Source organism: Pseudorca crassidens, chromosome 11 (genome assembly GCF_039906515.1).
Source record: "Pseudorca crassidens isolate mPseCra1 chromosome 11, mPseCra1.hap1, whole genome shotgun sequence".
NCBI classification, from domain to species: Eukaryota; Metazoa; Chordata; class Mammalia; order Artiodactyla; family Delphinidae; genus Pseudorca; species Pseudorca crassidens.
The window spans coordinates 82,041,581-82,069,209 of record NC_090306.1 but is presented as its reverse complement, the minus strand read 5'-3'; the positions used below and the strand labels follow the sequence as shown (position 1 = coordinate 82,069,209).

At 37.9% G+C, this 27,629-nt stretch overlaps 1 protein-coding gene across 1 annotated transcript in view; it reads right to left on the bottom strand.

Moving 5' to 3' along the window:
- Positions 1 to 27,629, bottom strand: part of CFAP54 (cilia and flagella associated protein 54) — a 310,761-nt gene that overhangs the window by 35,128 nt on the left and 248,004 nt on the right. Inside the window, exons 64-66 of the mRNA XM_067697614.1 lie at positions 20,745 to 20,918; positions 6,768 to 6,874; positions 3,974 to 4,115 (exon numbers count right to left, since the gene is read on the bottom strand). Of these exons, the coding sequence (XP_067553715.1) occupies positions 3,974 to 4,115; positions 6,768 to 6,874; positions 20,745 to 20,918 (423 nt within the window). The remainder of the gene's footprint in view (positions 1 to 3,973; positions 4,116 to 6,767; positions 6,875 to 20,744; positions 20,919 to 27,629) is intronic.

The window sequence follows — 27,629 nt, the reverse complement described above, 5'->3', positions numbered from 1 at the left end:
TCTGAAGCTTTTGGCTTATTCCAGACCATAGGGATTTGGGGGAGAGAAAACAAAAAAAAAAGGAAGGGAATGAGAAAGAGAACAAGATTCACCACCTCCCATATCAACCAAAGGTACATTTTCTGGACCTTTATATTTAACAACCCACCGAAAATCCATACTGAGATAGAAATAAATATATTTGATTATAGAGGTTATGAAATCCTGTCCAACTCCCAAACAGAATTGATCTCTTCAAGTGTCCTAGTTAACTTCTCATTAGCTCCAAGTGAAGGTTGTCATGACAACAAACTGGCAGATTTTAGTCCCTGGAATTTATTTGATATAACCTAGAACCTAGCTGTTTCTTTTTTTTTTTTTTTTTCTAAGTGCTGGTTAGTATATAGGGAAAAAAATAGAAAAGTTTATTCCTTCCGTTTCACAACTTTCAAATGGTGTGAATTAATTTGTTTGCTAATTCACCTAAACTAAAAAGAGCAGGTTTTTTTCCATTTTGTGACATTCTTTCACATATAGAACTACCAGAACTGGAACACATCTCAAAATGCCCTAATTAAATCTGAAGAAACACTTTTTAAGTTGGAGGATAAAGTAAACTCAAAAACACAGAGGAGGGCTTCCCTGGTGGCGCAGTGGTTGAGAGTCCGCCTGCCAATGCAGGGGACACGGGTTTGTGCCCCGGTCTGGGAAGATCCCACATGCCGCGGAGCGGCTGGGCCCGTGAGCCATGGCTGCTGAGCCTGCACGTCCGGAGCCTGTGCTCTGCAACAGGAGAGGCCACAACAGTGAGAGGCTCGCATACAGCAAAAAAAAAAAAAAAAAAAAAAAAAAAAAAAACACAGAGGACAACATCAGGACTGAAAGCAGTTTGTTCTACTCAGGGACTGAGCTACTCACATATATCACTCAAGTCAGGACGTGAGAGCAAGTCACAAAGCTTGGCTAAGGCAAGGTGGGCCGTCTGGATTCTTCCCTCTGCTTGCATTCAAACGCCCCTACTTGCCCCTATTTGTTCCTGATTTGTTTATATTCATAGTCAACTTCTTGGCTCAGGCACTGGGCTCATTGTGATGAACTTGATACCGATATCTGACTCCCAGGAAAATTCTGATGGCTCTCATTCCAACCAAGGGACAATCTCTTCATCTCACCAGTAACTGAGTGAAAGGATCCTGTTTAGAGATGAGGAGAAAACTAGTCCCAGGAAACATTAAGTGACTGACCCTCGGTAGGAAAGCTGAGTGGCAGAGCACAACCCAGAATCCTTACTCTTACGGACACTCACTCTCCTGTCTCAGACAATGTAAGTTGAAAAGACAAATGGGTTCAGGAGAAAAATAATCATTTGCCTTTTATGAACTATATAATAATGGATTCAAGGACAATTTCAGCAAAGAACTGTCTAGGTTATGGCTCAAAGACAGCAAACTGGTAAGTTTGGTCTATGACTAAAAAACTGTGATTGTAAGTCATCTACTAAAGAAGTTCGAAAACGAAATGAGCTGAGTTCTTGAAAACAGATATGAAAGGGCAACAATGCACTTTAGGAGAAGAATTACATTATATGAATCTCATGAGTTTGAGATATCTGATCTACTGGGATATTTATTCTGAGCACTCAGAATATCATTACTATAGTTAAACATCTGGTAATTTGTGTTGTAACATTTGAGGACACTATAAAGGATGTGCACTATAAAGGATGTGTGGAGAGGCCACAACAGTAAGAGGCCTGCGTACCGCAAAAAAAAAAATAAAGATAACGTAAACAAGAAAACAAAAAGAGCCATACCAATAATGCTCTTTAAGAATTAAAAATATTTTGTTATTGGTGACCAATTGAATATTAAACTAGCAGAAAGTGATTTTTTTAAAAAGATACAGCAGAGCAAAAATAAAGATCCTAAAAGCTTTCAGAGAAGAAAAACAGAGATGGGACCCAAGTGGCTGGGAATTCAACCAGAAAAGCAGCAGAGGGAGGTCCCAGAATCAGAGCTGTGCTGCAGGCATTGGGGGCAACCATTCCTTAACCAGAGCAGGAGAGGGGCCTCCAGGAAGGAAAAGAAGAGTTGAGACATAAATATAAACACTTGGGTACAAATCTATGGATGAATATATGACAGATCCGATGTAATGATCAGAAAGAAGTTAAGAAAAAAGACAAGTGAAGAAAAATCAAACCTTATACAGGAAAGGAAAATAACCACAGTACACTGTGACTTGGCTGTGAACATTGTTTACAGGGTTATAATGACGTAAACACTGAATGCTGATTTAATTAAATTCTGTGATATAACAATATTTAGAAAGGATGGGGAAAGGAGAAGTTGAGGAGAAATATAGGGAATCCTTGTATAGTAAAGTCCTTGTATAGTAAAATCAATAGATATTATATAAAACTGATTTATCAAGAAAAAATAATTATTTTTGGCTGTCATTAGCACTATTCAACAATTTTTCCAGCTTTCCTCTTTCCAAGTTGGTAGCAGAATTGTTGGCATGGCTCGTGACTTACTTGGCCAGTGAAATGTTAGTGCAAGTGATATGATGGAAACTCAAAGAGCCAGGGTGTGATTTGCCCCTTTTCTTCCCTCCTGCCCAGTGACTGGGGATGTTCCAGAGGATGGATGTGCCACCAGCCTGGAGGCTGGTGTGGGGAGACATGGAGCCCAGTGGACCCACTTGGATTTAAAGGGTGTTGGTTATCTTGCTTTTCATGACTGATCCTGCATATTATTTAGAGTCTTGGAAGTAAATAACAAAAGGAACAGCTGAAAGAGTTGAAAATGGTCTGCTCGCAGGACTGTGGGGTGTGGACAGGTCAAACAGGAGACTGTCCCTTTTCATTTTAAACCTTGTACATCTATTTGATTAAAAAAAAAAAAAGCCATGGTACCTACAGAACATATATCTCAAGCAACCAGATGAATGTGCAAATGGAAATTCAAAGAGCAAGTGATTAGGGGAGAACAGGTATTCCCTGCTCCTCTCATTTCCATAGAGGGTAAGGAACTTCCACTCCACTCCAGAATAAGGGGGGACACTTCCAGCTTCTTTTGGATGCAGCCAGGAGAGTGGAGTCACTTATCTGATTGGTGAGTTTGGGAAAAGCAAACTAGGCTCAGCCCCATTGGGTCAATCTTTGCTTACATTTTTGAAGGCACCCTGCCTGCAGGACTATTACTCTCTACTCCTCCATGCAGTCAGCCGGGCAGTCAGCAGGGGAGCGGGGGAAATCCTACAGCTACACAAGTGTGCTAGATTATTGTGTGACTAGGTGGGCAAGGCTGGCTAATTCAGGGGTGAAATATTAATGCTTGTTTGGCCAGAGATCCAGAGCCATGTTTGCTAATCAGCTTTGTCGGTAATGATGCCAGTGTTTGAGATCTCCATATATCAGTTTCCTGTGTCCTACTTCTCAATGGGTTGAGAACTCAGAAGGAACTCCTCCAAAACATGAATATCAGTCATCACTCAACTCTGTAATCAGATTAATAACACACTATAAGGATAATGCCTTTTCTTCTAGTTAGAAAAATACAGATGTGTAGAAAAAGTCTGAAAGATATATGCTTATCTATATTTTCTAATTTTTCTTCCCATATTACTTGGGTAATAAAAATGCTCAAATACTAGACTTAGAATTTAAAAGTAACATTATAAACTTACAGAGCATTGTTTCTTAGGATTCATGGTTATATCTGAATGATTTACCTAGATTGGCTTTGTTTTCATTTACCATCAGTTTCTTATAATTGGTATGCTTAGAAGAGCTTTGAAGAAAACATTACTTATGTGTCCAAAAGTTGGGTTATATCTGGTACTCTAAGTAGAGAAAGTACAGGCCACAAGAACCACACCATTCAAGTTTAGTTACATAGCTGTGCTCTGATAAAGTAAAAAATAATTTAATTATGTATAATGACATCCATCCTGCAATGGCAATAAAATTTTCCATTATTTAATAACCTACTTCCATTTCTTTACCAATTGATTCCTCTTCTGTTTCTTCTACTTGAGATACATTTTCATTTGAAGTAACTTTAGGAGTTGTAGGCAATGATATTTCAGCGATTTGCGTAAGATTAGATAATTTCTCGTGAACTGAAATAACTCTAAAAATAACAAACATATATGCATTTTACTTGAAAAGTTAAGTAAGGCATTCATTTATTCCCAGAATCAATAAAACATGTAAATTAAGTCCTTAGTTATTTAACACTTAGATTTCTGGCATCCCCAAACATCATTCAATCATTCCTTCATTCAAGAGACATGAGAACAGAGACACAATTCTCACCTGCATAGTGTTTATGATCTAGTTATATGCTCAGACAGATTTATAATTATAAACTGGCAAAGACACAAAGCAAAAAAAAATGTAGACATCCAAAATACTTGCTTAAGATGAAAATAAAGAAAATAAATATCTACATGGGCAAAGAAACACCAGACAATGACAAAAGATCTACTCCTACTTAAACTCAGTGCCACGCTCTGATTGGCTGGCTGGCCTGAAGCTAAGAATTAGGACAAGTCAGCAATGGCTCTAAGAGACGGGTCAACGAGCCCACACAGTGACAGGTACTGTGTAGGGAGTGGGGGTAGGGAGAAGAATCAAGTAAAAAGGAAAAGCTAAAGCCGAGGAAGAGGGCAGAGGACGCACTGGCAATCGTGTGCAGGACAGAAAGCTTCTGGAGCCACGGTCCAGTGAACCATGGAGGCGCTGGAGACAGAGGTTAACTAGTGAATGCAGTCAGAAGCTGGAAAAGCACTGAAACAGCTGAGGGAGGCGAAGAGCCACCTGCAGGGCTCCCAGTGACTCTAGGATACAGGCACGTAGAGCGCAGGTGCGCACATATTCGTGCGTGGGTGTGCGGGTCTCCGTGCAGGGGCGGAGGGAAACTTTTATGAAAATGAAGGAGATGATGCAAAAAAGCAAAATGACATCAGGAGCAAATGCAGGAACGTCGATTTCCCCAGTTTCCCGCAGCATGCTCTTCCTTTGCCTTCTGTAGGCTGATCAACAAGAGCAATTCCCCATAGACTGATCGTGACCCTCATAAGAACACAAGGAACTCCACCCTAGGTGGGAGAAATACTGTCACCAAGGGATGAATCAGATGAACGTTTGTCAGGCAACTTCCTCTATGATAGCCTCAGTGACAGGGGCATGTCCCTAACTTTAGTCACCCTACCATTGATCATAAACACATGAAAATCAAGAACTTTTTGGAGTAAAACAAGAATCCTGTCAGTTTGATTACATTCCGCTCTGCAGAAATTATAATCATTTTCATCATGTGGTTCTGAAAAAAAAATTCTGCCGTGTTTCTGGATGTACAAGGAAAGAACATAATTTCCTAATTTTGTGGTTTAGCTGTGCTGGTATAGTCCTGTGTCTAAGATTTTCCACCATGACACTGAAAAAAATTTTAAAAGGGAAAAGAAAAAGAAAGTTGACTGAATAATTGAAAGTATGCCAGCTCTTGAAACATCTCGTTTTATTCTCTTTCATGGAGAGGCCAAAGAGAAAAGAGTTCTTCAAAATGGAAATCAAGAACCAGGAACCAGACTCTCCAGGTTAGGATGGAGAAGCGCCAAGTCCCTGCACTCAGTAGGTGGTGAGCAGGGCAAAGAGCTGACATTGACAGACACAGGAGGCCACGATGAGACTTGACATTTGCCCAGTGCTTTCAGCCTTTCAAAGTATCTGCATACGTTATACATGCATACAAAGAATATGCATACACTGTCTGGCCTGATCCTGACAGTAACCCCAAAAGGTAGGCAAAATATTATTTCCATCTCAGAAATGAGGAAATGGAGGCTGACGTCGCAAGGGCAATGAACAATGGAATCAAAACTAAATTAACTAGGGCTTCCCTGGTGGCGCAGTGGTTGAGAGTCCGGCTGCCGATGCAGGGGATATGGGTTCGTACCCCGGTCTGGGAGGATCCCACATGCCACGGAGCGGCTGGGCCCGTGAGCCATGGCCGCTGGGCCTGCGCGTCCGGAGCCTGTGCTCCACGGCGGGAGAGGCCACAGCAGTGAGAGGCCCACGTACCGCAAAAAAACAAAAACAAAACTAAATTAACTAAGCAAAGAAAAAAAGTGAAAAACAAACAAGGAATTTGGTAAGGTGAAATCAGAAAAGAGAGAAACCAGGCATGAGCAAGAATTAGAGTCTCCATCCCCGGTTTGAAGGAGAGGCAGGAAAACAGAGTGGCTGACGCAGAGGCTTTTGACTTGGGGAACAATATAAAATAGGATTGGTCAAAGAGGAAAGGGTGAGACCAGGATGGTGGTGGAGTTTGGGCTTAATTTTGCAACTTAATACAGAGCCACATTAAGTTCTTTTTAAAACACACCCCAAACTACAGGCAAAATATAGTACAGACAACATCTTTGTACTGTCTGTAATCTTTATGAAGTACCAGAAACTATTCCTCCAACAACTCTAGGTCCTATTATTATTATTCCCATTTTACTGATGAAGAGACTGAGGCACAGAGAGGTTAAGTAACCTGGTCAAGTTTGCTGAGATAGGAAGATACGAAGGGGCACAACCAGCATTTGAACCAAAGCAGGCTGAATTCAGAGTTCATGCTCTTACCCACTGCAATATCATACTGTGCTAAGTAAAAGGAAGACTTTTCCAAAAATGTCTTCTAAAAGTTCGCCTGTGATTTACCTTGTATATTACTGAAACAGTCAATATTATGAAAGTATCAGCAAAGAGCTGTGGATAATCCATCTTTACTTGCCTGTTTAGTGGAACCCAGAAAGAGCCAACACATACATTGTTGTAAGCAGCAGATGTAACATCTGAAATATTCAGGGGCTTCATATTATAGGCATACAACAATAACACCTATAAGAAAATTAAAAGACATATAAAATGTTACATCAAACTTACACTTTGCCTCAAAAACTGCAGCATCGGTTCTCAAAATAGTGTCATTATACTTTAAAAGGTTTTTCTTTGGAAGAGAAAAATGAGGGTTTTTTTTTTGTTTGTTTCCAATTCACTTTAAAGAGAAATGATATGAACAAGAATTGTGCAAAGGTTATGAGATGAAAATAAATGCTAGTTGGTACCAAGGTTATATTATTTTTGATGACTGACACTTCTTACTGCAGTTAAGTTTAAATTTCAGCCTCTGAAGGCCCTCTAACAAGTTCTAATGTATATTGTACCTGGTGAATATCCAACTTTGTTTCTTGTTCCTTCTCCATATGCCCCTTTCCCATCAGTGGTCATAGGTACGTTTGTGCATTCACTTATGCTGTTCCCTTCCTGTTCTCTCCGTGTATTCCATCCACACAAAACTTACCAGCCCCCATCTCTAAGATGAAACTTCTCCTAATGACTCATGCTTTAGTAATTTCCCTGATGTTTGAACTCTGAAAATTCTTAGAGTCAGTCCCACACTCTACAGCACCTATTTACAATCATGAATTCACAGAATTTGAGATTCAGAGGACCTTAGAGGTGGTCTGCTCTAAGTCCTTCCAAGAAAGCTGAGGTCCAGAGCTGACAGCCAAAACTAACTAATTAAATGTATGCATTTATCTCCGCTTCCTCACAAATCAAACTAAAATAAGAGTAAAGGGATTTTGGGAATTCCTGGCGGTCCAGTGGTTAGGACTCTGTGCTTCCACTGCAGGGGGCATGGGTTTGATCCCTTGTGGGGGAACTAAGATCCTGCAAGCCACCTGAAGTGTGGCCAAGAAAAAAAGAATAAAGGGATTTTTTTTTCTTAAAGGCATAAATCCACAAAGACAGAAGCAAGAGAGAAAATGAAGCAGATGAGAGATGTTAGCAACATTTTGAAAGCACCTGAAACATTTGAAAGCACCTCTGCTTAGTCAGCAGAGAGGAAAGGCTGTGTCCCACCTGCCTTCAGAGGGGCTGCCAACAACAAGCACGACCAAGAACCTCGAAAGCCTTGGGGACAACCTCCCTCCCATCCCTTCTCTGAGTCCATCCAACCAGGAGACTCCCTCCCTCCTTCCCTGCCTCTCCTCTGCTAGCCAAACTTCTTCCATTTTTCTCTCTGCTGAGGTTAAATCAAAGATCTATGCTCAGGAGGGACATTAGATTCCAGAGGTGGGGTGCTGAACTGAAAACGTTGGAATGAAGTGAAAGTCTATATTCTGAACAAGAGACATCCCTCTACCCCACTCTAGCCCCTGCCCAGAACATAGAAAACTAAGCAGTAGTCTAAAAGAGTCCTCTTTGGGGAAATTTACCAGATGAAGAGAAAAGACCTACAGATACTGACATTTCAGGATCCACCAATGAAGCTGCTGGCTCCCACAGTCACCCGGCAATGAGGCTAAAAGCCCATAAGCCTGACTCAGTATGCTTCTCAGTGCCTCAAACATGAACAGACAGCCAAGGGTCACTAGACATGAAATGAAAGGTAGAGACCAAAACTAATGTAAGAAAAGGAATTTGGAGAATCAGATACAAGATAGAGAGCAGAAGAAAACATCACTGAAACCATAATTAATATCCTCAGAGAGAGAAAGGCCAATATTGCATCTATGAAATAAGAACACAGTGCTATTAAAATGAAAGAGAATAAGAGCTCTTAAAAATTAAAAAATATGATAATCACAACTAAATAATCAATAAAAGATTTGAAATATAAAGTTAAATATATCTCCCTCCAAATAAACCTAAATTTAAAAACATAAATAGGGGAGAAAAGATGAGAAAAGTAAACATTCAATCTGATAGGCTCAATATCTGAATAACAGAAATTCCAGAAAGTGCAGAGATCATCAGAGGGAGGAAATTATCAAAGAAAAACGTCTCCACGAACTGAAGAACATACTTCACATATTGAAAGGGGCACCCTAAGAATCCAGCACAATGCCCACACCAAGGCACATCATGGAATTTTAGAACACGGGGGACAGAGGGCAGATCCTCAGTTTCCAGAGGAAAAAAGTCACAAAGAACTAGGAATCAGAATGGGAACAGAACTCTCAACAGCAGTGCAGGATTGCCAGAGATAATGGAGCAGTGCCACCCACATTTTGAGGGAAAGTAATTTTCAACCTAGAATTCTATGCCTAGGCAACAATGAATTAAGCATTAAAATGATGCTTAATTTTTGTCAGACATAGAAGGCCTTAAACTCCTATGAAAGTTCAGGGTTAATTTTAGTCTGTTGCAACCTTGTTAATCATCTCGGGGACTGAAGTCATGGAATTATTCCTTGGCGAAACCTGAATAGAATGTACTAAATAGCGATTGTAGCCGTTTTAGGGTCTGAAACACACAAAGAGGCAGCCAGCTAACCAGCATTTTTTGTAGAAAATGCGCATGTTGATGATTTACATCTGAATTCTATTGTTACCTTCACTTCTCTCACTGAGTCTGGCTCACGCCTGGTTTTGACTACATGATCAGAGAGGTACAAGAGACTCCTCTCCCAGGTAAGACAGCAGCTTTCTTGAAACCAAGATATCTCACCGTATTTCGGCGGTTCATGACCCACAGAGGACGTGTGTCCCGTGCAACTGAGAGAGGACCCAGGAAGCTGCTCCTGGGTATCTTAGTGTCTCCTTTAGTCTGAAATCAGAATTCACCTGAATAAAGGAGGTCAATATTTAAACAATAAAACACTAAACTCACTCGCATAGTTGTGAGCCAGAGCTCTGGAGCCGGGGTGCCTGGGTTCGCCTCCACCACTTACTGGCTGTGTGATCTTGGGCAAAATATTAAAACATTATGCTTCTGCTTTCTCATTTGTAAAATTAAGATATGGTAATCCCCATCCCATGGATCAGGGTGAGGATTGAGTGAGTCAACGTAAAGTGCTTTAAGCGGCATTTAGAGCATTACTGTTGTCATTTTTAGCCCCATGATCACTACTGGCTCCTTACCCTTCCTGGATACCTCATTTTCTATATTCTCTTGGACCTGCTGCTAATCCCAAACCAGCTTTCCATCTAATCCCCCAGCCTGTCCTCATCTAATCCACTTAGTTCTTAGTTGATAATAGTGCTTAGTTCTATTCCCAACTTGTCTTTACTCCTCAAGGATAAGTTATATAACCTTGCATACTCAGGACTGGATTCTTCAGGAGGCAATACGCCCATGATAAAATTTCCAGTGTTCCTTTATTCACTTCTGAAAATACTCTTTTCTTTCAATGGAAAGAAGTGATATGGTTTTGACGAACACTGAGGAATACTATATTTTAAACTGCCTTGTATGTTCATCATTATCAAGTAGGATTTATCTCAGGGATGCAAGGATGATTCAGTATTTGCAAATCAATGTGATGCACCACATTAACAAACTGAAGAATAAAAATTATATGATTATCTCAATAGATGCAGAAAAGGCTTTTGACAAATTCAATGTCCATTTATGATAAAAACTCTCAACAGAGTGGGTATAGAGAGAACATACCTCAACATAATAAAGGCCATATATGACAAACTTACAGCTAACATCATGCTCAATGGTGAAAAGCTTTTCCTCTAAGATCAGCAACAAGATAAGGATGCCCACTATGACCACTTTTATTCAACACAGTATTTGAAGTCCTAGGCACAGCAATCAGATTAGAAAAGAAGATCAAAGGTATCCAAATTACAGAGGAAGGAGTAAAACTGTCACTGTTTGCAGATGACATGATCCTATATATAGAAATCCTAAAGACACCACAAAAAACTATTAGAACTCATAAATGAAGTCAGTGAAGTTGCAGGATACAAAATTAATATACAGAAATATATTGCATTTCTATACACTAACAATGAACTATCAGAAAGAGAAATTAAGAAAACAATCCTCTTTACAATTGCATCAAAAAGAATAAAATACCTAGGAATAAGTCTAACCAAGGAGGTAAAAGAACTGTACTCAGAAAACTATAAGACACTGATGAAAGAAATTGAAAACAACAGAAACAAATGGAATGACATACTGAATTCATGGACTGGAAGAATTAATATTGTTAAAATGACCATATTACCCAAGACACTCTACAGATTCAATGCGGTTCCTATCAAAATACCAATGGCATTTTTCACAGAACTAGAACAAATAATTCTAAAATTTGTATGGAACCACAAAAGACTTCAAAGAGCCAAAATAATCTTGAGAAAGAAGAACAAAGCTGGAGATACCATGCTCCCTGATTTCAAATTCTACTACAAAGCTATAGCAATCAAAACAGTATGGTACTGGCCCCCAAACAGACACATAGACCAATGGAACGGAATAGAAATAAACCCAGAAATAAACCCACACTTATACGGCCAACTAATCTACAACAAAGGAGGCAAGAATATACAATGGGGAAGAAAAAAACCTCTTTAATAAATGGTGTTGAGAAAACTGGACAGCTACATGCAAAAGAATCAAACTAGACTACTCTCTCACACCATATACAAAAATAAACTCAAATGGATTAAAGACTTAAATCTAAGACCTGAGGCCATAAAACCCCTAGAAGAAAACATAGGCAATATGATCTTTGACATTGGTCTTAGCAATATTTCTTTGGATCCATCTCCTCAGGCAAGGGAAACAAAAGCAAAAATAAACATATGGGACTACATCAAACTAAAAGTCCTCTGAACAATGAAGGAAACTATCAACAAAAGGAAAAGACAGCCTACTGAGTGGGAGAAGATATCTGCAAGTGATATCCCTGATAAGGCATTAGTATCCAAAATATACAAAGAACACATGCAACTCAAGCTCAAAAAAAGCAACAAACAAACAACCTGGTTAAAAAATGGACAGAGAATCTGAGTAGACATTTTTCCAAAGAAGACATACAGATGGCCAACAGGCACATGAAAAAATGCTCAACATCAAACATTATTAGGGAAATGAAAATCAAAACCACAATGCTCACCTCACACCTGAAAGAGTGGCTATTATAAAAAAGAACAAATAACAAGTGCTGATGAGGATGTGGAGAAAAGGGAAGTCTCATGCACTGTTGGTAGAAATGTAAATTGGTGCAGCCACTATGGAAAGCAGTATGAAGGTCCCTCAAAAAATTAAAGATAGAACTACCATATGATTCAGCAATTCCACTTCTGGAAGAAACACTAATTCAAAACAATATATATACATATATATATATATATATATATATGTATACACACACATATATAGTTATCAATATATCAATCAATCAATCAAATATTTCTCAGCCATAAAAAAATAACAAGATCTTGCCATTTGGGACAACATGGATGGACCTAGAGGGTAGTATGCTAAGTGAAATAAGTCAGATGGAGAAAGACAAATACCACATGATTTCACTTACATGTGGACTCTAAAAAACAAAACAAATGATCAAATATAACAAAACAGAAACAGACTCATAGGTACAGAGAATAAACTTGTGGTTGCCAGAGGGGAGAGGGGTTGGGGGATGAGTGAAATAGATGGTGGGAGATTAAGAGGTACAAACTTGCAGTTGCAAAATAAATGAGTCACGGGGATGTAATATACTACATAGGAAATATAGTCAATACTACTGTAACAACTTTGTATGGTGACAGATGATAACTAGACTTTTCATGGTGATTATTTTGTAATGTGTACAAATGTGGAATCATTATGTTGTACACCTGAAACTAATACAATATTGTAAAACAATTTTACTTCAATAAAAAAAAAAAGAAAGAAAGAAAGAAAGAAAAAGAAAAAATCGTCTTGTCCTCACAGCCCAGGAACAGTGAAAGACGAATCCCTCTTCCACTAGATAGAGCTGATTTGTAATTTCCTCATCTTGATATCTTAATCACCTAACAAAATGCTTGGCACATAGTATGCACTCAATAAATACTTTATTCATTAGTTAGTAAGCAGTTGAGCTATATGTGGTTTGTAAAGAAATCAATATTAAGAATGAAAAGACTTAGGTTCCATTCTTATTTTTGTCACTAATGAGCTGAGGTATTGGTCAAGTCATTTTACCTCTGTGGAACTTTTCTTCCTCATCTGTAAAATGAGAATGTCGATTAAGTGTTCTCCTAGTTTCCTTTCAGTTCTGACATTTGACCTGGGTGATACCAAAAGTCAGAGGTTACCAATAGAGCCCACTATATAAACTGGCAATGGAGTACCTTCTTGGAGAGTCATCATGAGAGCTGTAAGTTCACTGGTAGCACCAGCCTAGACCAGTGCTTCTCAACCTTAAGTGTGCATACATTACTTGCACATTCTAAACTGTGCAAGTAAAACGAACATTCTGATTCAGTGGGTCTGAAGTGAGACCTGAGATTCTGCACTTCTAATGAGCTTCCAGGGGATGCCAGCGGGGCTGTTTCCTGACCACACTCTGCAAGGGCCAGGGACTATCAGATGCCTGCCTCATTTACGCAGCTTCTGTCTTCCCCAGCTTCCAGAAGCTGGATGTAATTTTGGGCCCCATCTGCAGGACCAGGCTCTAGTTAATCACTTAGCCAACAAGTCGCAGAATCCAGAGGACCTCAGAGGGAGGTCCTGGGCATCTGTATGATCTCTAAGTTATAGCACTCCTGACATCCAAGTTGATAACACTGGGCTTTTGCTTTTGTTAAGACTTGATAATTTTCCCAGGAACCCTAGCTCATCTTTCACTACCCAGCTAGGCCTAAGCTTGTCTTGAATGCACAGCCTGTTTCTTTGGGACCCTGAAATAGAGTCTTGCTCTTCTTAGGGATTTAAAGCCCTCCAGAAAAGAGCACTGGCTCCATATTTCTTGTTCCCAGACTGGCTGGACTTCTGAATAAACTTATCTCCAAGAACTATTTCAGCTCTATCCAAGTTTCTGTTTTTACTTTGCCAGATGGAGTCTTCCTTTTCAGTGCTTTGCTTGATCAGACTTCTTGCACTTGATCATGCTTGTCTGCCTACAACTTCTGTGGCCTCTGAAGAACATGCCTTGGGCTGTCCAGCTGCCTTCAACACAACAGACTTTGCGGTCGTTTGCTTCCCTCCAACTCGACAATGTGTTGAGTTGCTCCAATCCTGATTCATTGTCAACTAGCATTCCCCCATCCTGGGTCTCAGTTTCCTCTTTTGTAAAATGGGGCTAATGATGATACTCGGCCGTTTGGATCCATGGGTTCGGCATCCGTGGATTCAACATCCCGTGAATCAAAAATATTTTTAAAAATCCAGAAAGTTCCAAAAATGAAAATTTGAATTTTCCATGTGCTGGTAACTATCTACATAACATTTACATTGTATTAGGTTTTATAAGTAATGAAGAGATGATTTAAAGTATACAGGAGGATGTGCATAGTTTATATGCAAATACTATGTCATTTTATACAAAGGACTTGGACACCTGTGGATTTTGGTATCTGAGGGGGTTCTGAACCAATCCCCTGTGAATACTGAGGGACGACTGTACCTACCTCATAGAGTTGCTGTGAAGTTAATGAAGCAGAATACCTGGAACACAGTAAGCTCTACACTGGTGTTCATTATTGCTATTGTCTTATGGGTTTCATGAGCTTCACCCAGTTTTTCCAACATTAAACTCTACACTAAAGGTCTAAGATAATAACTAGATGAATACTCACATACATGAATATTTAAAGCATCACACAAATTTCAATGTTGTCTTCTGAAAACATAGACTCTTAGGTCTGAGAAGATCTAGCCCTCCCAAGTCAGCGTTTCCTGATTTGGTAGCTGAGATTTACGGCAGCAACTGAATCTTTTATCATGACCCAATACATACATACTCACTTTCAAAGGGGGAAAAATGTCCCTGAACTAAGATAGGAAAACTGTGTGTTCTGGGGGCTTCCCTGCTGGTGCAGGGGTTAAGAATCCACCTGCCATTGCAGGGGACACAGGTTTGAGCCCTGGTTCAGGAAGATCCCACATGCCGCAGAGCAACTAAGTCCGCGCACAACTACTGCGCCTACGCTCTAGAGCCCGTGAGCCCACGTGCCATGACTACTGAAGCCCACACACTTAGAGCCTGTGCTCCACAACAAGAAAAGCCACCCCAATGAGAAGCCTGCGCACCAAAACGAAGAGTAGCTCCCATTCGCCACAACTAGAGAAAGCCCACACGCAGCAATGAAGACCCAGTGCAGACAAAAATTAATTAATTAATTAAAAAAAAACTTGTGTGTTCCGTGCCTTTGTGGCTTACGCAAATCACTCAAGCAACCTGTTTAAATCAGAATTTGTTAGTTGGTGCTCCACTTCTAATCTCTGTCTGACACCAGTTCATGCGCCCATGCTAATTGTCAGACATGGCTGTTGATTCATGAAACCTCGTTATTCTAATTATCAGCCACAGATGCAGTCTTAACATTAACTCCCAAGATCATCCTGCCCCAGACTGATAGGGATGTGATATTTCTACAACCTTGTGAAATGAACTTTATACTTTGTTCCTCATTTTTTAAAACTAACTATTTGGGTAAACAGTCTGTTTCCCAACAATGTCATCCTTCCATACCCTTTCTGAATGGATATACTCTTTTATCACACCTTGTTGGTTCTCTTGCCAGCAAGTAAAGAAATTCTTCAGGATGCCGAATGTCAATCTAGAAATGTTCTTTTTAACAGTATCTGTCATGAAACAAAAGTTTCAGAAAACAACGTTTTCACTTACTGTGTGTGATGCATTCTGATATTGCCTTCTTATATTTAATTTCTTTAAAAAGATACTATTCATGACACACTATATTGACTCCATGACCCATGAGTGTTCTTGGAACTTTGGTTTGAAAACTACTGCACTAAATTCCCCCAAAGAGACCACAGATTTATTATTTTAAAACGTACATGAAATATCTGGCAAGGATTGGGTATGGAAAGGGTGGGAAGGAGAGTACTTTCAAAATATGAGAAATAGCATTAAATGTTTCTGGGGAGTGATGTGTTCAAGTTTCTCTTTTTTGTATGAGTAGGAGGGATGTATAACTGACCAAGAGTTAGCAGCAGGTTGCCAGCCTAAGGAAGAAGAATGAAGAGGCTATTGGGAGAAGCGTGCTTGAGAGCAAAGAGAGGTGGGCTCTGGAGGTTTCCCCACCTGACACGGTTCACACGAGGCAAGGAGCAGCAGAAGTTACCAGAGCCATAGCTAGAGGGGACAGCGCTCAAGAGGTAGGAAGTACAGGGCCAGACCATGGTAGGAGGCAAAAAACACAGATAAAAAGTACTGAATAGGGTAAAACTATATGGCAAATGTTTTATGGGAAAGAGCCTGAGGCTCTTCTTAGAGACAGCAGTAATCAAAGGAGTGCTATAGTGGAAGGTTCCTCTGCAAAAGGTGGTAGTTAGACCCCCGTCCCATTTTTAAAAGCTTGACTCTTCAAGACTCTCCTAGAATCGGAATCACTGTTCTACCTCCCAGAGTTCAGGCATTGATACTGAACTGCTCCCAAATACTTGCCCCCTTTCCTGCTCCCCAGTTAGCCCTGTTGCAAATGTCTATACATGTATATGAACATAGATATGGATACAGATATAGAGTTAGATAAAGATAATAAACATTAAAATAAGGAGTTTCGTATGTGATACAAATTTGTAACCAGCATTTAGAGAGAAACTAAGTTTTTTCTCCTATTTGCTATGCACTTTAATTTTTGCTGGTTAGGCAGAGTTTACTCTCTCTTCTGCCCATTGTTGGCAGCTAAAGTGTGTATAAGGAGATATTGTTGGTAAACTTTAAAAGGTGCTTTAAAATAATGCTTACCAAGTGTATTACATGTGTATTTGAAGTTATTAAACTTTCAAACAGCATAATAATGTGAAAATCATTTCACATAAGAATAATAAATGATAACTACTGTTTAGGTCGAGGGTTTACACAATTATGTCTAGGGTACCCATGATACAGAAAAGTTAACTAATCTACTGAAGGTTACAAAATTACTAAGTAACAGAACTGGGATTCAAAACAGGAGTCTGATTTGCTCCATTCTGAGGGCTCTAGAGTCTGTGTTCTTAACCACTACACTAATGTAAGCAAAATAAATAAAAGAAAACCATTCCCAGTAAAACTGTGCAAGGACAAAGTCTCAAAAGTGGCTCATGAAAGAAGTCAGAATATTTTTAAAGCAACAACAATTTGACTCTCAAGAGAACAATGGAAATGAGTAGATGACATTCTGAATGTACTGAAAGAAAATAATTTCCAATCTTTAATTCTTTACTCCATAAAAATTCATTTCACAGATAAATGTAAAACAATGATATTTATCAGGCAAACAAAAATTGAGAGTGTTTGCCTCCAGAAGATGCTCACCACAAGAAATTCCAGAATATGTACTTCAACAGAAAGAAGTTGATCCTAAATGGAATGTCTAAAATGCAAGAGGGAGTAGAAAGCAAAGCAAATGATGAATATGTAGAAAATTCTAAAGGAAAATAACTCTTGTATAAAACAATTAAAAATAATATTTTGGTTAAAAAAAGAAAATGTACAATAATATCATTTAAGTCATTAGAGGAATAAAGATCATTCATTAACTTTAGACTGGGACTTCCCTGGTGGTCCAGTGGCAAAGAATGCAGGGACTTCCCTGGTGGTCCACCTTCCAATGCAGGGACACCGGTTCGATCCCTGGTCAGGGAACTAGGATCCCACATGGCGCGGTGCAACTAAACCCGTGCGCCACAACTACTGAGCTCGCGCGCCTCAACTAGAGACCACGCGCCACAAGCTACAGAGCCCATGCGCTCTGGAGCTCATGTGCCACAAATACAGAGCCCACGCGCTCAGGAGCCCCAGAGCCACAACTAGAGACAGAAAACCCGCATGCCACAACTAGAGAGAAGGCTGCACACTACAATGAAGAGCCTGCGCACTGCAACGAAAAAAATCCCACATGCCTCAACGAAGATCCCATGTGCCGCAACTAAGACCTGACACAGCCAAAAATAAATAAATCTTTCAAAAAAAAAAAAAAAAAGAAAGAAACTTTAGACTTTGATATGTTGTCCTGAGGGTAACCACTAAAAGCACAGCAAAAGAATGCATAATTTCAAAGTTCAGCGAGGACAAATGAATGAAAAAAGTAATCAATCCCAAAAAAGGGAGAAAGACAGAAAACCTGAGGAAAACAGAAAATCTGAGACAAGTGAAAACACAAAATAATACGGTAGATTTAAAACCAAATATATTATTATTTACATTAAGTGTGAATGGACTAACTTCTCTAGTCAAAATACAATATTGTCAGACTGTATTTTAAAATATCCAAGTGTATACCTTTATTTAAAAATACAATTAAGGGACTTCCCTGGTGGTCCAGTGGTTAAGAATCCACCTTCCAATGTAGGGAACTCGGGTTCGATCCCTGAGAACTAAGATCTCACATGCTGCGGGGCAACTAAGCCCGCACGCTGCAACTACTGAGCCCGTGCGCTTTGGAGCCTGCATGCCACAACTAGAGAGAAGCCTGTGCACTGCAATGAAGAGCCTGAGCACCGCAATGAAATATCTCATGTGCCACAACTAAGACTTGGCACAACCAAAGAAATAAATATTTTGAAAAAAAAATTAAAACACAAGTACACAAACGGGTTGAAAGCAAAAGGTTAGAAAAAGAAATATTATGAAAATAACAACCATAAGAAAGTCACTTTCCTCTAGTAATATCAAACAAGGCAGGCTTTATGAGGGAAATATCATTATTATGAAAAGGTCAGAAGTCACTGAATTCACCAAGAAGTCACAATGCTTATTAATCTGTTTGCACCTAAGAACAAAGCCTCCAATTAGGTAAAGTAAAATTTGACAGAACTACAAGAAAGAACAAAACAACAGCAATCTCAGTGAGAGAATTAAATGTTAAAATCTCAGTACAGTTGACTCTTGAGCACACGGGTTTGAACTGCACAGGTCCCACTTTATGAGAATTTTTTTCAATAAATACGTATGATTATACTACACAGTCCATGGCTGACTGAATCCAAAATGTGGATATGGAGAGCCAACTGTAAAGTTACACATAGATTTTCAACTGTGAGGAAGGTCAGCACCCTGACTCCTATGTTGTTCAAGGGTCAACAGTAATTGATTTAAAAAAAATAAATCCCACCGAGGCATGTGGGATCTTTTGTTTTGATTTTCAAACAAAAATAGAAAAATCACCAAGAATATAGAGTATCTGAACAAGAATATACAAACTAACCTATTGGACATATATCAACACTGCCTCAACAACTGAGGAGAGCACATTCTTTTTAAGAGCAATGGAATATTTACACAATAAACACCTTCCTGGCAAAAAAAAAGCAAGCTTCAACAAATATCAATCATACAGAGCATTTTTTTTATTACCACAGAACAAAATAATCTATGAATAAATAACAAAAGATAACTAGAAAAGCTTCATATAGTTTGTAACTTAAGAAACATATGTTGAAATGACCCACAAGTCAAAGAAATCACAATGGAAACTTTAAAAGTTATTTTTAACTGAAAGATGATGACAATACTATAATAAAACTTGTGGGATGAAGCCAAAGCAATATTTAGAGAGAAACTGATAGCCTTAAAATGCATAGATTAGAAAAGAAAGAACTAAATATTGAGCTAATATCTATCTCAAGAAGTCAGTAGTTAGGAAAAGAACACACACACACACGAAAAAAACAGTAGAAGAAAGATATTTAGGGTTAACGAAATAAAACTAATTAATGAGAAATCTCTGGTGATAATGACCAAGAAAAAAATGCACAAATAAGCAATATAAGGTGTGAAAAGGGATACTTCACTACAAATACACCAGATAGCTTAAAAATATGAGAGAAATTTTAAATAAAATGGGAAAATTCCCAGAAAAAGCAACTTAAGCAAAACTGACTCAAGAAGAAACAGAAAATCCCAATGTTCTATAAACAGGGGTGATAGTTAGAATACTTAAAACTTGGTTTGACAAAGGCACTAACCATTACAACAGATATTAGCCCAGTCAGAACTGATACCAGCTGTGATAACCAGTACATTAGTACTATTGCTTAAAGACTGCCTCTAACTATGGAGAATTACATCACTAGTCTTATATTATCTCACAACAAAAACACAAGGGCTTTATTGATGAGCTCTTAGCAAATATCTGAGGAAAAAGGTTACTCCAAACTTACACAAACTTCACTATAGAACAGAAAAACACGGTTATATTTATCAACACATTTTATGAGCCTAGCAAAAGCCTCATACAGAAAATATCTGACAAGGATAGCACAAAAAGGAAAAATTATAGTCCAATATTACTCTTGAAAACAGTGGCAAAAATTCAATATGAAACATTAGCAAACTGAATCTAGTAAAATGAATACATCATGACCAATTTGAGTTTATCTCAGGAGCACAAGGCTGATTTAATATTATAAAATCAATTACTATATTAAGAGATAAATGATAAAATCCTCTTAATAGATACAGTAAAATATTCATGATAAAACTTCCTATTAAGGTGGCAATAGGAAAAAATTTCCTTAATGTGATAAAGGATAACTACAAAAAAATATTAAACATCATATTTAATGGTAACACATTGGAAAGTTTCTCTTTAAGTTCAGGAAAAAGGAAAATGATCAATATGAATCCAACTTTCCCAGGATCTCTTAATTATTTCACATTCATTCTGCTAGACAACATAGATTCTAAATTGCTGTATATTTCTGTCTATATGATAAGAAGATCTTCTCTACTCTTTAAGTTATAATGGCTTCATTAAACTTTATATCCAATTGTAAGATTTAGCTTTATAATTATATTACATACCATAGGTTCTGTTTCCTTTGGAGGTTTTTCCAGGGGAGGAATGTACCACTGAAAGCAAAGTTCTTTGTTTAAAGCTTGTGTTGCTACAACTGAGGACACCACATCTCCATATGATGGGCTGGCAAAGAGTTTTAATGATAAATTGGAGTGTAGAGAACTGTCAGTTGTTCCTAACTGGGGAACAAACAGAAACATCAGCTTAATTGCTGGTAATGAATTTATTCAATATTTAAAACATTCATTCAATTTTCATTCAATATTGACTATTGGAAAACTCGGGGAATCATCTCAGCTTGTTTTATGGATGTAGGTCTTAAAACTGCCCCTGATTACCACAGAGAAGATTCTTTTATAGAAAAAATTTATTTCAAAACCCAGTGAACTCAACAAATGTCTTCCACTTTGGTGAATATTCAAGAGTAAAGATCTAGAGGGAAAATGTCCATGCTATCATTTCAGTCTCAAGGTCACCATGTGGTCTAAGAACATCTTCTACTTTTCTTCTTGTTTATTCACTGGTGAATATACTGAGGGTTTGGTTACAATTTATTATCTACTTTCCAATAGCATTCTTTGCAGTACCATATGCAAAATAAGACAGAGTTTTTGCTCTAAGAGGTTAAAATCCATTACTCTCATTCCCTCTTTAAATGAATGTAGCTGATTTGTAAGTTTAGTCTTGGTGGATCTGGGCCCAGCTCATCTGATGGAACTTGGTCCCTGAATCAGGAGTTTTCAAGAAACAAAAATGTGTAGACTGCAATTGGCAACTTCATAAAATATTTACTTAGATTTTTAAGGTAGCTGAGAAAGTAAAGCATGAATGCTATCAACAAAATAAGAGTCTAGCCAGAGAGATAATAATGCTGATAATAATATCTCAACTCTATAAAGGCTTTTCTTCAATGGAGAACAAACTATTTTCAAAATTAATTTCTTGTTATTCCCAAGATTACAGCATGGTAGCTGGAAAGCAGTTCTTCTACTAAACTCTTGACATCTAAGGTGTCTCAAAGGCTTGGTGACCAAAGGGAACATGTCAGTGGCTAGAAACAAATGCCTGGTGTTTCTATAACACTTTGTACCTTCCATTTCTGAGTCTATTCAAGACACAACAGAAGACTGTCAAAGTCTTCAAAATAAAAATAAAGAGAGAAATAAATACATTGACCTTTCAAGTTGTCTACCAATAAAAGAAAAAACATGTCTGGACTGAAAGGTAATATCAAAGGTGAAAACTATTTTAAAATGTCTAGAGACTATCATAAAGGGATATGATAAGCCAGAATCCTCATTTATTAGCACTATGATACTAAAAACATGACCAAAATGCATAATAAATAAGATTATTAGGGTTAAATAATCATTTAAAAGTGCTTAATAAAGATTAATTCTATGTCAGGCAGTTCACCAAAAAATCAGGTAAATAATTGATTCAGAAAAAAATTCTCACATTTTTTCATATCTGAGCACTTTTCAGAGGTTCTGACTATTTTAGCAAAGAATTCATATTTAATAACTAGCTAAGTGGAGAAAAATAAAAAGCAAATACCTTCTATTTCAATATATATAGTGTTTATTAGCATGATGGCCTAATAATAATAAACTATAACACAAATCAATATTAAAATAGGGCATTTAATTTTCTATTCACTTTTTAAAAACGTAATATCTAATTGCGAATGGGATTAATTACATAAGCTAGTCGATGGGCTATACACTGAGTGCTTTTTTTTTTAGAAATTTCATGTAATGTCTGAAACATTTATATTAACATATTTCTATAAAAATAATCCAAAGAAAGTTTAGTATTAGTTGTTTTTTTGTTGTTGTTTGTTTATACTGCAGGTTCTTATTAGTCATCAATTTTATACACATAAGTGTATACATGTCAATCCCAATTGCTCAGTTCAGCACACCACCATCCCCACCCCACCGCAGTTTTCCCCCCTTGGTGTCCATACGTTTGTTCTCTACATCTGTGTCTCAACTTCTGCCCTGCAAACCAGTTCATCTGTACCATTTTTCTAAGTTCCATATACATGCGTTAATATATGATATTTGTTTTTCTCTTTCTGACTTACTTCACTCTGTATGACAGTCTTAAGATCCATCCATATCTCAACAAATGACTCAATTTCATTCCTTTTTATGGCTGAGTAATATACTATTGTATATATGCACCACCTCTTCTTTATGTCCATCTGTCAGTGGGCACTTAGGTTGCTTCCATGACCTGGCTATTGTAAATAGTGCTGCAATGAACATTGGGGTGCATGTGTCTTTCTGAATTATGGTTTTCTCTGGGTATATGTCCAGTAGTGGGATTGCTGGGTCATATGGTAATTCTATTTTTAGTTTTTTAAGGAACCCTCATACTGTTCTCCATAGTGGCTTTATCAATTTACATTCCCACTAACAGTGCAGGAGGGTTCCCTTTGCTCCACACCCTCTCCAGTATTTGCTGTTTGTAGATTTTCTGATGATGCCCATTCTAACTGGTGTGAGGTGATACCTCATTGTAGTTTTGATTTGCATTTCTCTAATAATTAGTGATGTTGAGCAGCTTTTCATGTGCTTCTTGGCCATTTGCATGTCTTCTTTGGAGAAATGTCTATTTAAGTCTTCTGCCCATTTTTGGATTGGGTTGTTTGTTTCTTTAATATTGAGCTGCATGAGCTGTTTATATATTTTGGAAATTAATCCTTTGTCCGTTGATTTATTTACAAATATTTTCTCCCATTCTGAGGGTTGTCTTTTCATCTTGTTTATGGTTTCCTTTGCTGTGCAAAAGCTTTGAAGTTTCATTAGGTCCGATTTGTTTATTTTTGTTTTTATTTCCATTACTCTAGGAGGTGGATCAAAAAAGATTTTGCTGTGATTTATGTCAAAGAGTGTTCTTCCTATGTTTTCCTCTAAGAGTTTTATAGTGTCCAGTCTTACATTTAGGTCTGGAATCCATTTTGAGTTTATTTTTGTGTATGGTGTTAGGGAGTGTTCTAATTTCATTCTTTTACATGTAGCTGCCCAGTTTTCCCAGCACCACTTATTGAAGAGACTGTCTTTTCTCCATTGTATATCTTTGCCTCCTTTGTCATAGATTAGTTGACCATAGGTGTGTGGGTTTATCTCTGGGCTTTCCATCTTGTTCCATTGATCTATGTTTCTGTTTTTGTGCCTTGATTACTGTAGCTTTGTAGTATAGTCTGAAGTCAAGGAGTCTGATTCCTCCAGCTCCGTTTTTTTCCCTCAAGGCTGCTTTGGCTATTCGGGGTCTTTTGTGTCTCCATACAAATTTTAAGATGATTTGTTCTAGTTACATAAAAAATGCCAGTGGTAATTTGATAGGGATTGCATGGAATCTGTAGATTGCTTTGGGTAGTACAGTCATTTTCACAATATTGATTCTTCCAATACAAGAACATGGTATATCTCTCCATCTGGTTGTATCATCTTTAATTTCTTTCATCAGTGTCTTATAGGTTTCTGCATACAGGTCTTTTGTCTCCCTAGGTAGGTTTATTCCTAGGTATTTTATTCTTTTTGTTGCAATGGTAAATGGGAGTGTTTCCATAATTTCTCTTTCAGATTTATCATCATTAGTGTATAGGAATGAAAGAGATTTCTGTGCATTAATTTTGTATCCTGCAACTTTACCAAATTCACTGATAAGCTCTAGTAGTTTTCCAGTGGCATTTTTAGTATTCTCTATGTATAGTATCATGTCATCTGCAAACAGTGACAGTTTTACTTCTTCTTTTCCAATTTGAATTCCTCTTGTGTCTTTTTCTTCTCTGATTGCCACGTCTAGGACTTCCAAAACTATGTTGAATAATAGTGGTGAGAGTGGACATCCTTGTCTTGTTCCTGATCTTAGAGGAAATGCTTTCAGTTTTTCACCATTGAGAATGTTTGCTGTGGGTTTCTCATATATGGCCTTTATTATGTTGAGGTAGGTTCCCTCTATGCCCACTTTCTGGAGAGTTTTTATCATAAATGGGTGTTTAATTTTGTCAAAAGCTTTTCCTGCATATTGAGATGACCATATGGTTTTTATTCTTCAATTTATTAATATGGTGTATCACATCCATTGAGTTGCATATATTGAAGAATCCTTGCATCCCTGGGATAAACCCCACTTGATCATGGTGTATGATCCTTTTAATGTGTTGTTGGATTCTGTTTGTTAGTATTTTGTTGAGGATTTTTGCATCTATATTCATCAGTGATATTGGTCTGTAATTTTCTTTTTTTGTAGTATCTTTGTCTGATTTTGGTATCAGGGTGATGGTGGCCTCATAGAATGAGTTTGGGAGTGTTCCTTCCTCTGTAATTTTTTGGAAGAGTTTGAGAGGATGGGTGTTAGCTCTTCTCTAAATGTTTGATAGAATTCACCTGTGAAGCCATCTGGTCCTAGACTTTTGTTTGTTGAAAGATTTTTAATCACAGTTTCAATTTCATTACTTGTGATTGGTCTGTTCACATTTTCTGTTTATTCCTGATTCAGTATTGGAAGGTTATACCTTTCTAAGAATTTGTCATTTCTTCCAGGTTGTCCATTTTATTGGCATAGAGTTCCTTGTAGTAGTCTCTTAGAATGCTTTGTATTTCTGTGATGTCTCTTGTAAGTTCTCCTTTTTCATTTCTAATTTTATTGATTTGAGTCCTCTCCCTCTTTTTCTTGATGAGTCTGGCTAGTGGCTTATCAATTTTGTTTATCTTCTCAAAGAACCAGGTTTTAGTTTTATTGATCTTTGCTATTGTTTTCTTTGTTTCTATTTCATTTGTTTCTGCTCTGACCTTTATGATTTCTTTCCTTCTGCTAACTTTGGGTTTTGTTTGTTCTTCTTTCTCTAGTTCCTTTAGGTGTAAGGTTAGATTGTTTACTTGAGATTTTTCTTGTTTCGTGAGGTAGGCTTGTATAGCTATAAACTTCCCTCTTAGAACTGCTTTTGTTGCATCCCATAGGTTTTGGATCATCGTGTTTTCATTGTCATTTGTCTCTAGGTATTTTTTGATTTCCTCTTTGATTTCTTCAGTGATCTCTTGGTTATTTAGTAACGTATTGTTTAGCCTCCATGCGTTTGTGTTTTTTACGTTTTTTTCCCTGTAATTGATTTCTAATCTCATAGTGTTGTGGTCAGAAAAGATGCTTGATATGATTTCAATTTTCTTAAATTTACTGAGGCTTGATTTGTGACCCAAGATGTGATCTATCCTGGAGAATGTTCCGTGCGCACTTGAGAAGAAAGTGTAATCTGCTGTTTTTGGATGGAATGTCCTATAAATATTTTTTATACTTATATTTATATTATGAATTTTCTATTCACTTAAAAAAATATAATATCTAATTGCTAAAGGGATTAATTACATAAGCTAGTCAATGGGCTATACACTGAGTACTTTTTATATGTTTGATTTATTGTTTGAAAGGAATGAAACAACAGACCTACCAGAAGCACTCTTGTTCGCCACGTCCTATAACCAACAAATCACTTTGCACTAATCAAATATTTGACCTTACACAGTCTGTCACAGTCTAAACATGAATAACTCAGCATTGTGCAGTATTTTAATCATGTCCTTTTTGGTTTTGGGAATTTTTAATGTAATTTGTTTAGCACTTTTGTTTTTCCATCACAAAGCTTCAATAGACTTGACAACATACAGCTTCACAAAGCTGATGAGCATGACATGTAGCAATGATGGTTCTGGAAAGGCATCTACTTCTTTGTGGGGGAAAAGCAGGTTGTATCAAAGTATGGAAAGAGTTTGACTGAAATAGCCTCCTGAGTGATTAAAGGCTCAAAAATGTTTTTATAAAAATCAGCCAAGCTTGGAGGTTATTTTTTTAAAAATCCAAAGGCTTTGTGCTCGTTTTCTGTCTACCCCAGTGAAACAAACACATGATTAGGTGGCTTGCACCTGTCAGGCAAGTGACAGTGATCTCCGGAGCTGATTATCCTGGGAGAGTGTTACACTAATTATATCCGCCCCCCCCAAAAAAAGAGCAGGTGAAACAACTCTTTGATAATATTGCTACCATTCGAAATATCACATGTATTGATATTTACACTGTATTCAAGGTTGTACGTTTGCAGCGTCATCCTTAGGAACTGGATAATGATGGGCTGCCCTTAATACTGAAATATTCAAGCAAAGCTCCTTTCAGAACAGTATTTTCGATATCACACATATTACTTTCCAAACTCTTATAAAATATTCACAAGAATACATCCATTGAAACTACAGTTCTCAACCTTCCCATTCTCTCTCCCCTAGTCCAAAACACCTGAAGTGTCTGGGACATGTGGCAGTAAACCTCAAGGTAGTCTCGGTCCCGAGGATGGGTGAACCAGACTCTGGTGTTAGATGGAAACGATGTGACCCTACTCCACAGTTTCCTGCACTGTGGAGGGCCAGACATCAATGATACATTCCTGGCCTTTCCACCTCCTCTCACTCCTCTCCCTCAAGAGAATTACTTCATTGGTGAATCTGAGAAAAAGAATTTTGAATATCCATTATTCTGCTCTCTCTGCTTATGAGCATACTGTTTGTAGGGAGTGAACAGTCTCTGCTCCTTCATGCAACAGATTTTAAAGGGTTTCTGTCCCCACAGATTTTAAGTAGGCCTGTAATGATCCCTCTCCCTGCCAAAACCCCGAAGCCTGGATTGGTAGAACTGTAAACGTTGCTAATCACGACTAGGGAGACCATTTACCGGTAAATATAAACCATATCCTACAATATCAACTTTGTGATTCACAAAGTTGCATATTTATTAATTCCACCATGGCTTACTCTTTTATTTCTCAAAGATTTAGAATCTGGGGCAGGAAATGGAGATGCTGAGTATTGGCCATCCCAATACCCCAGAATCCA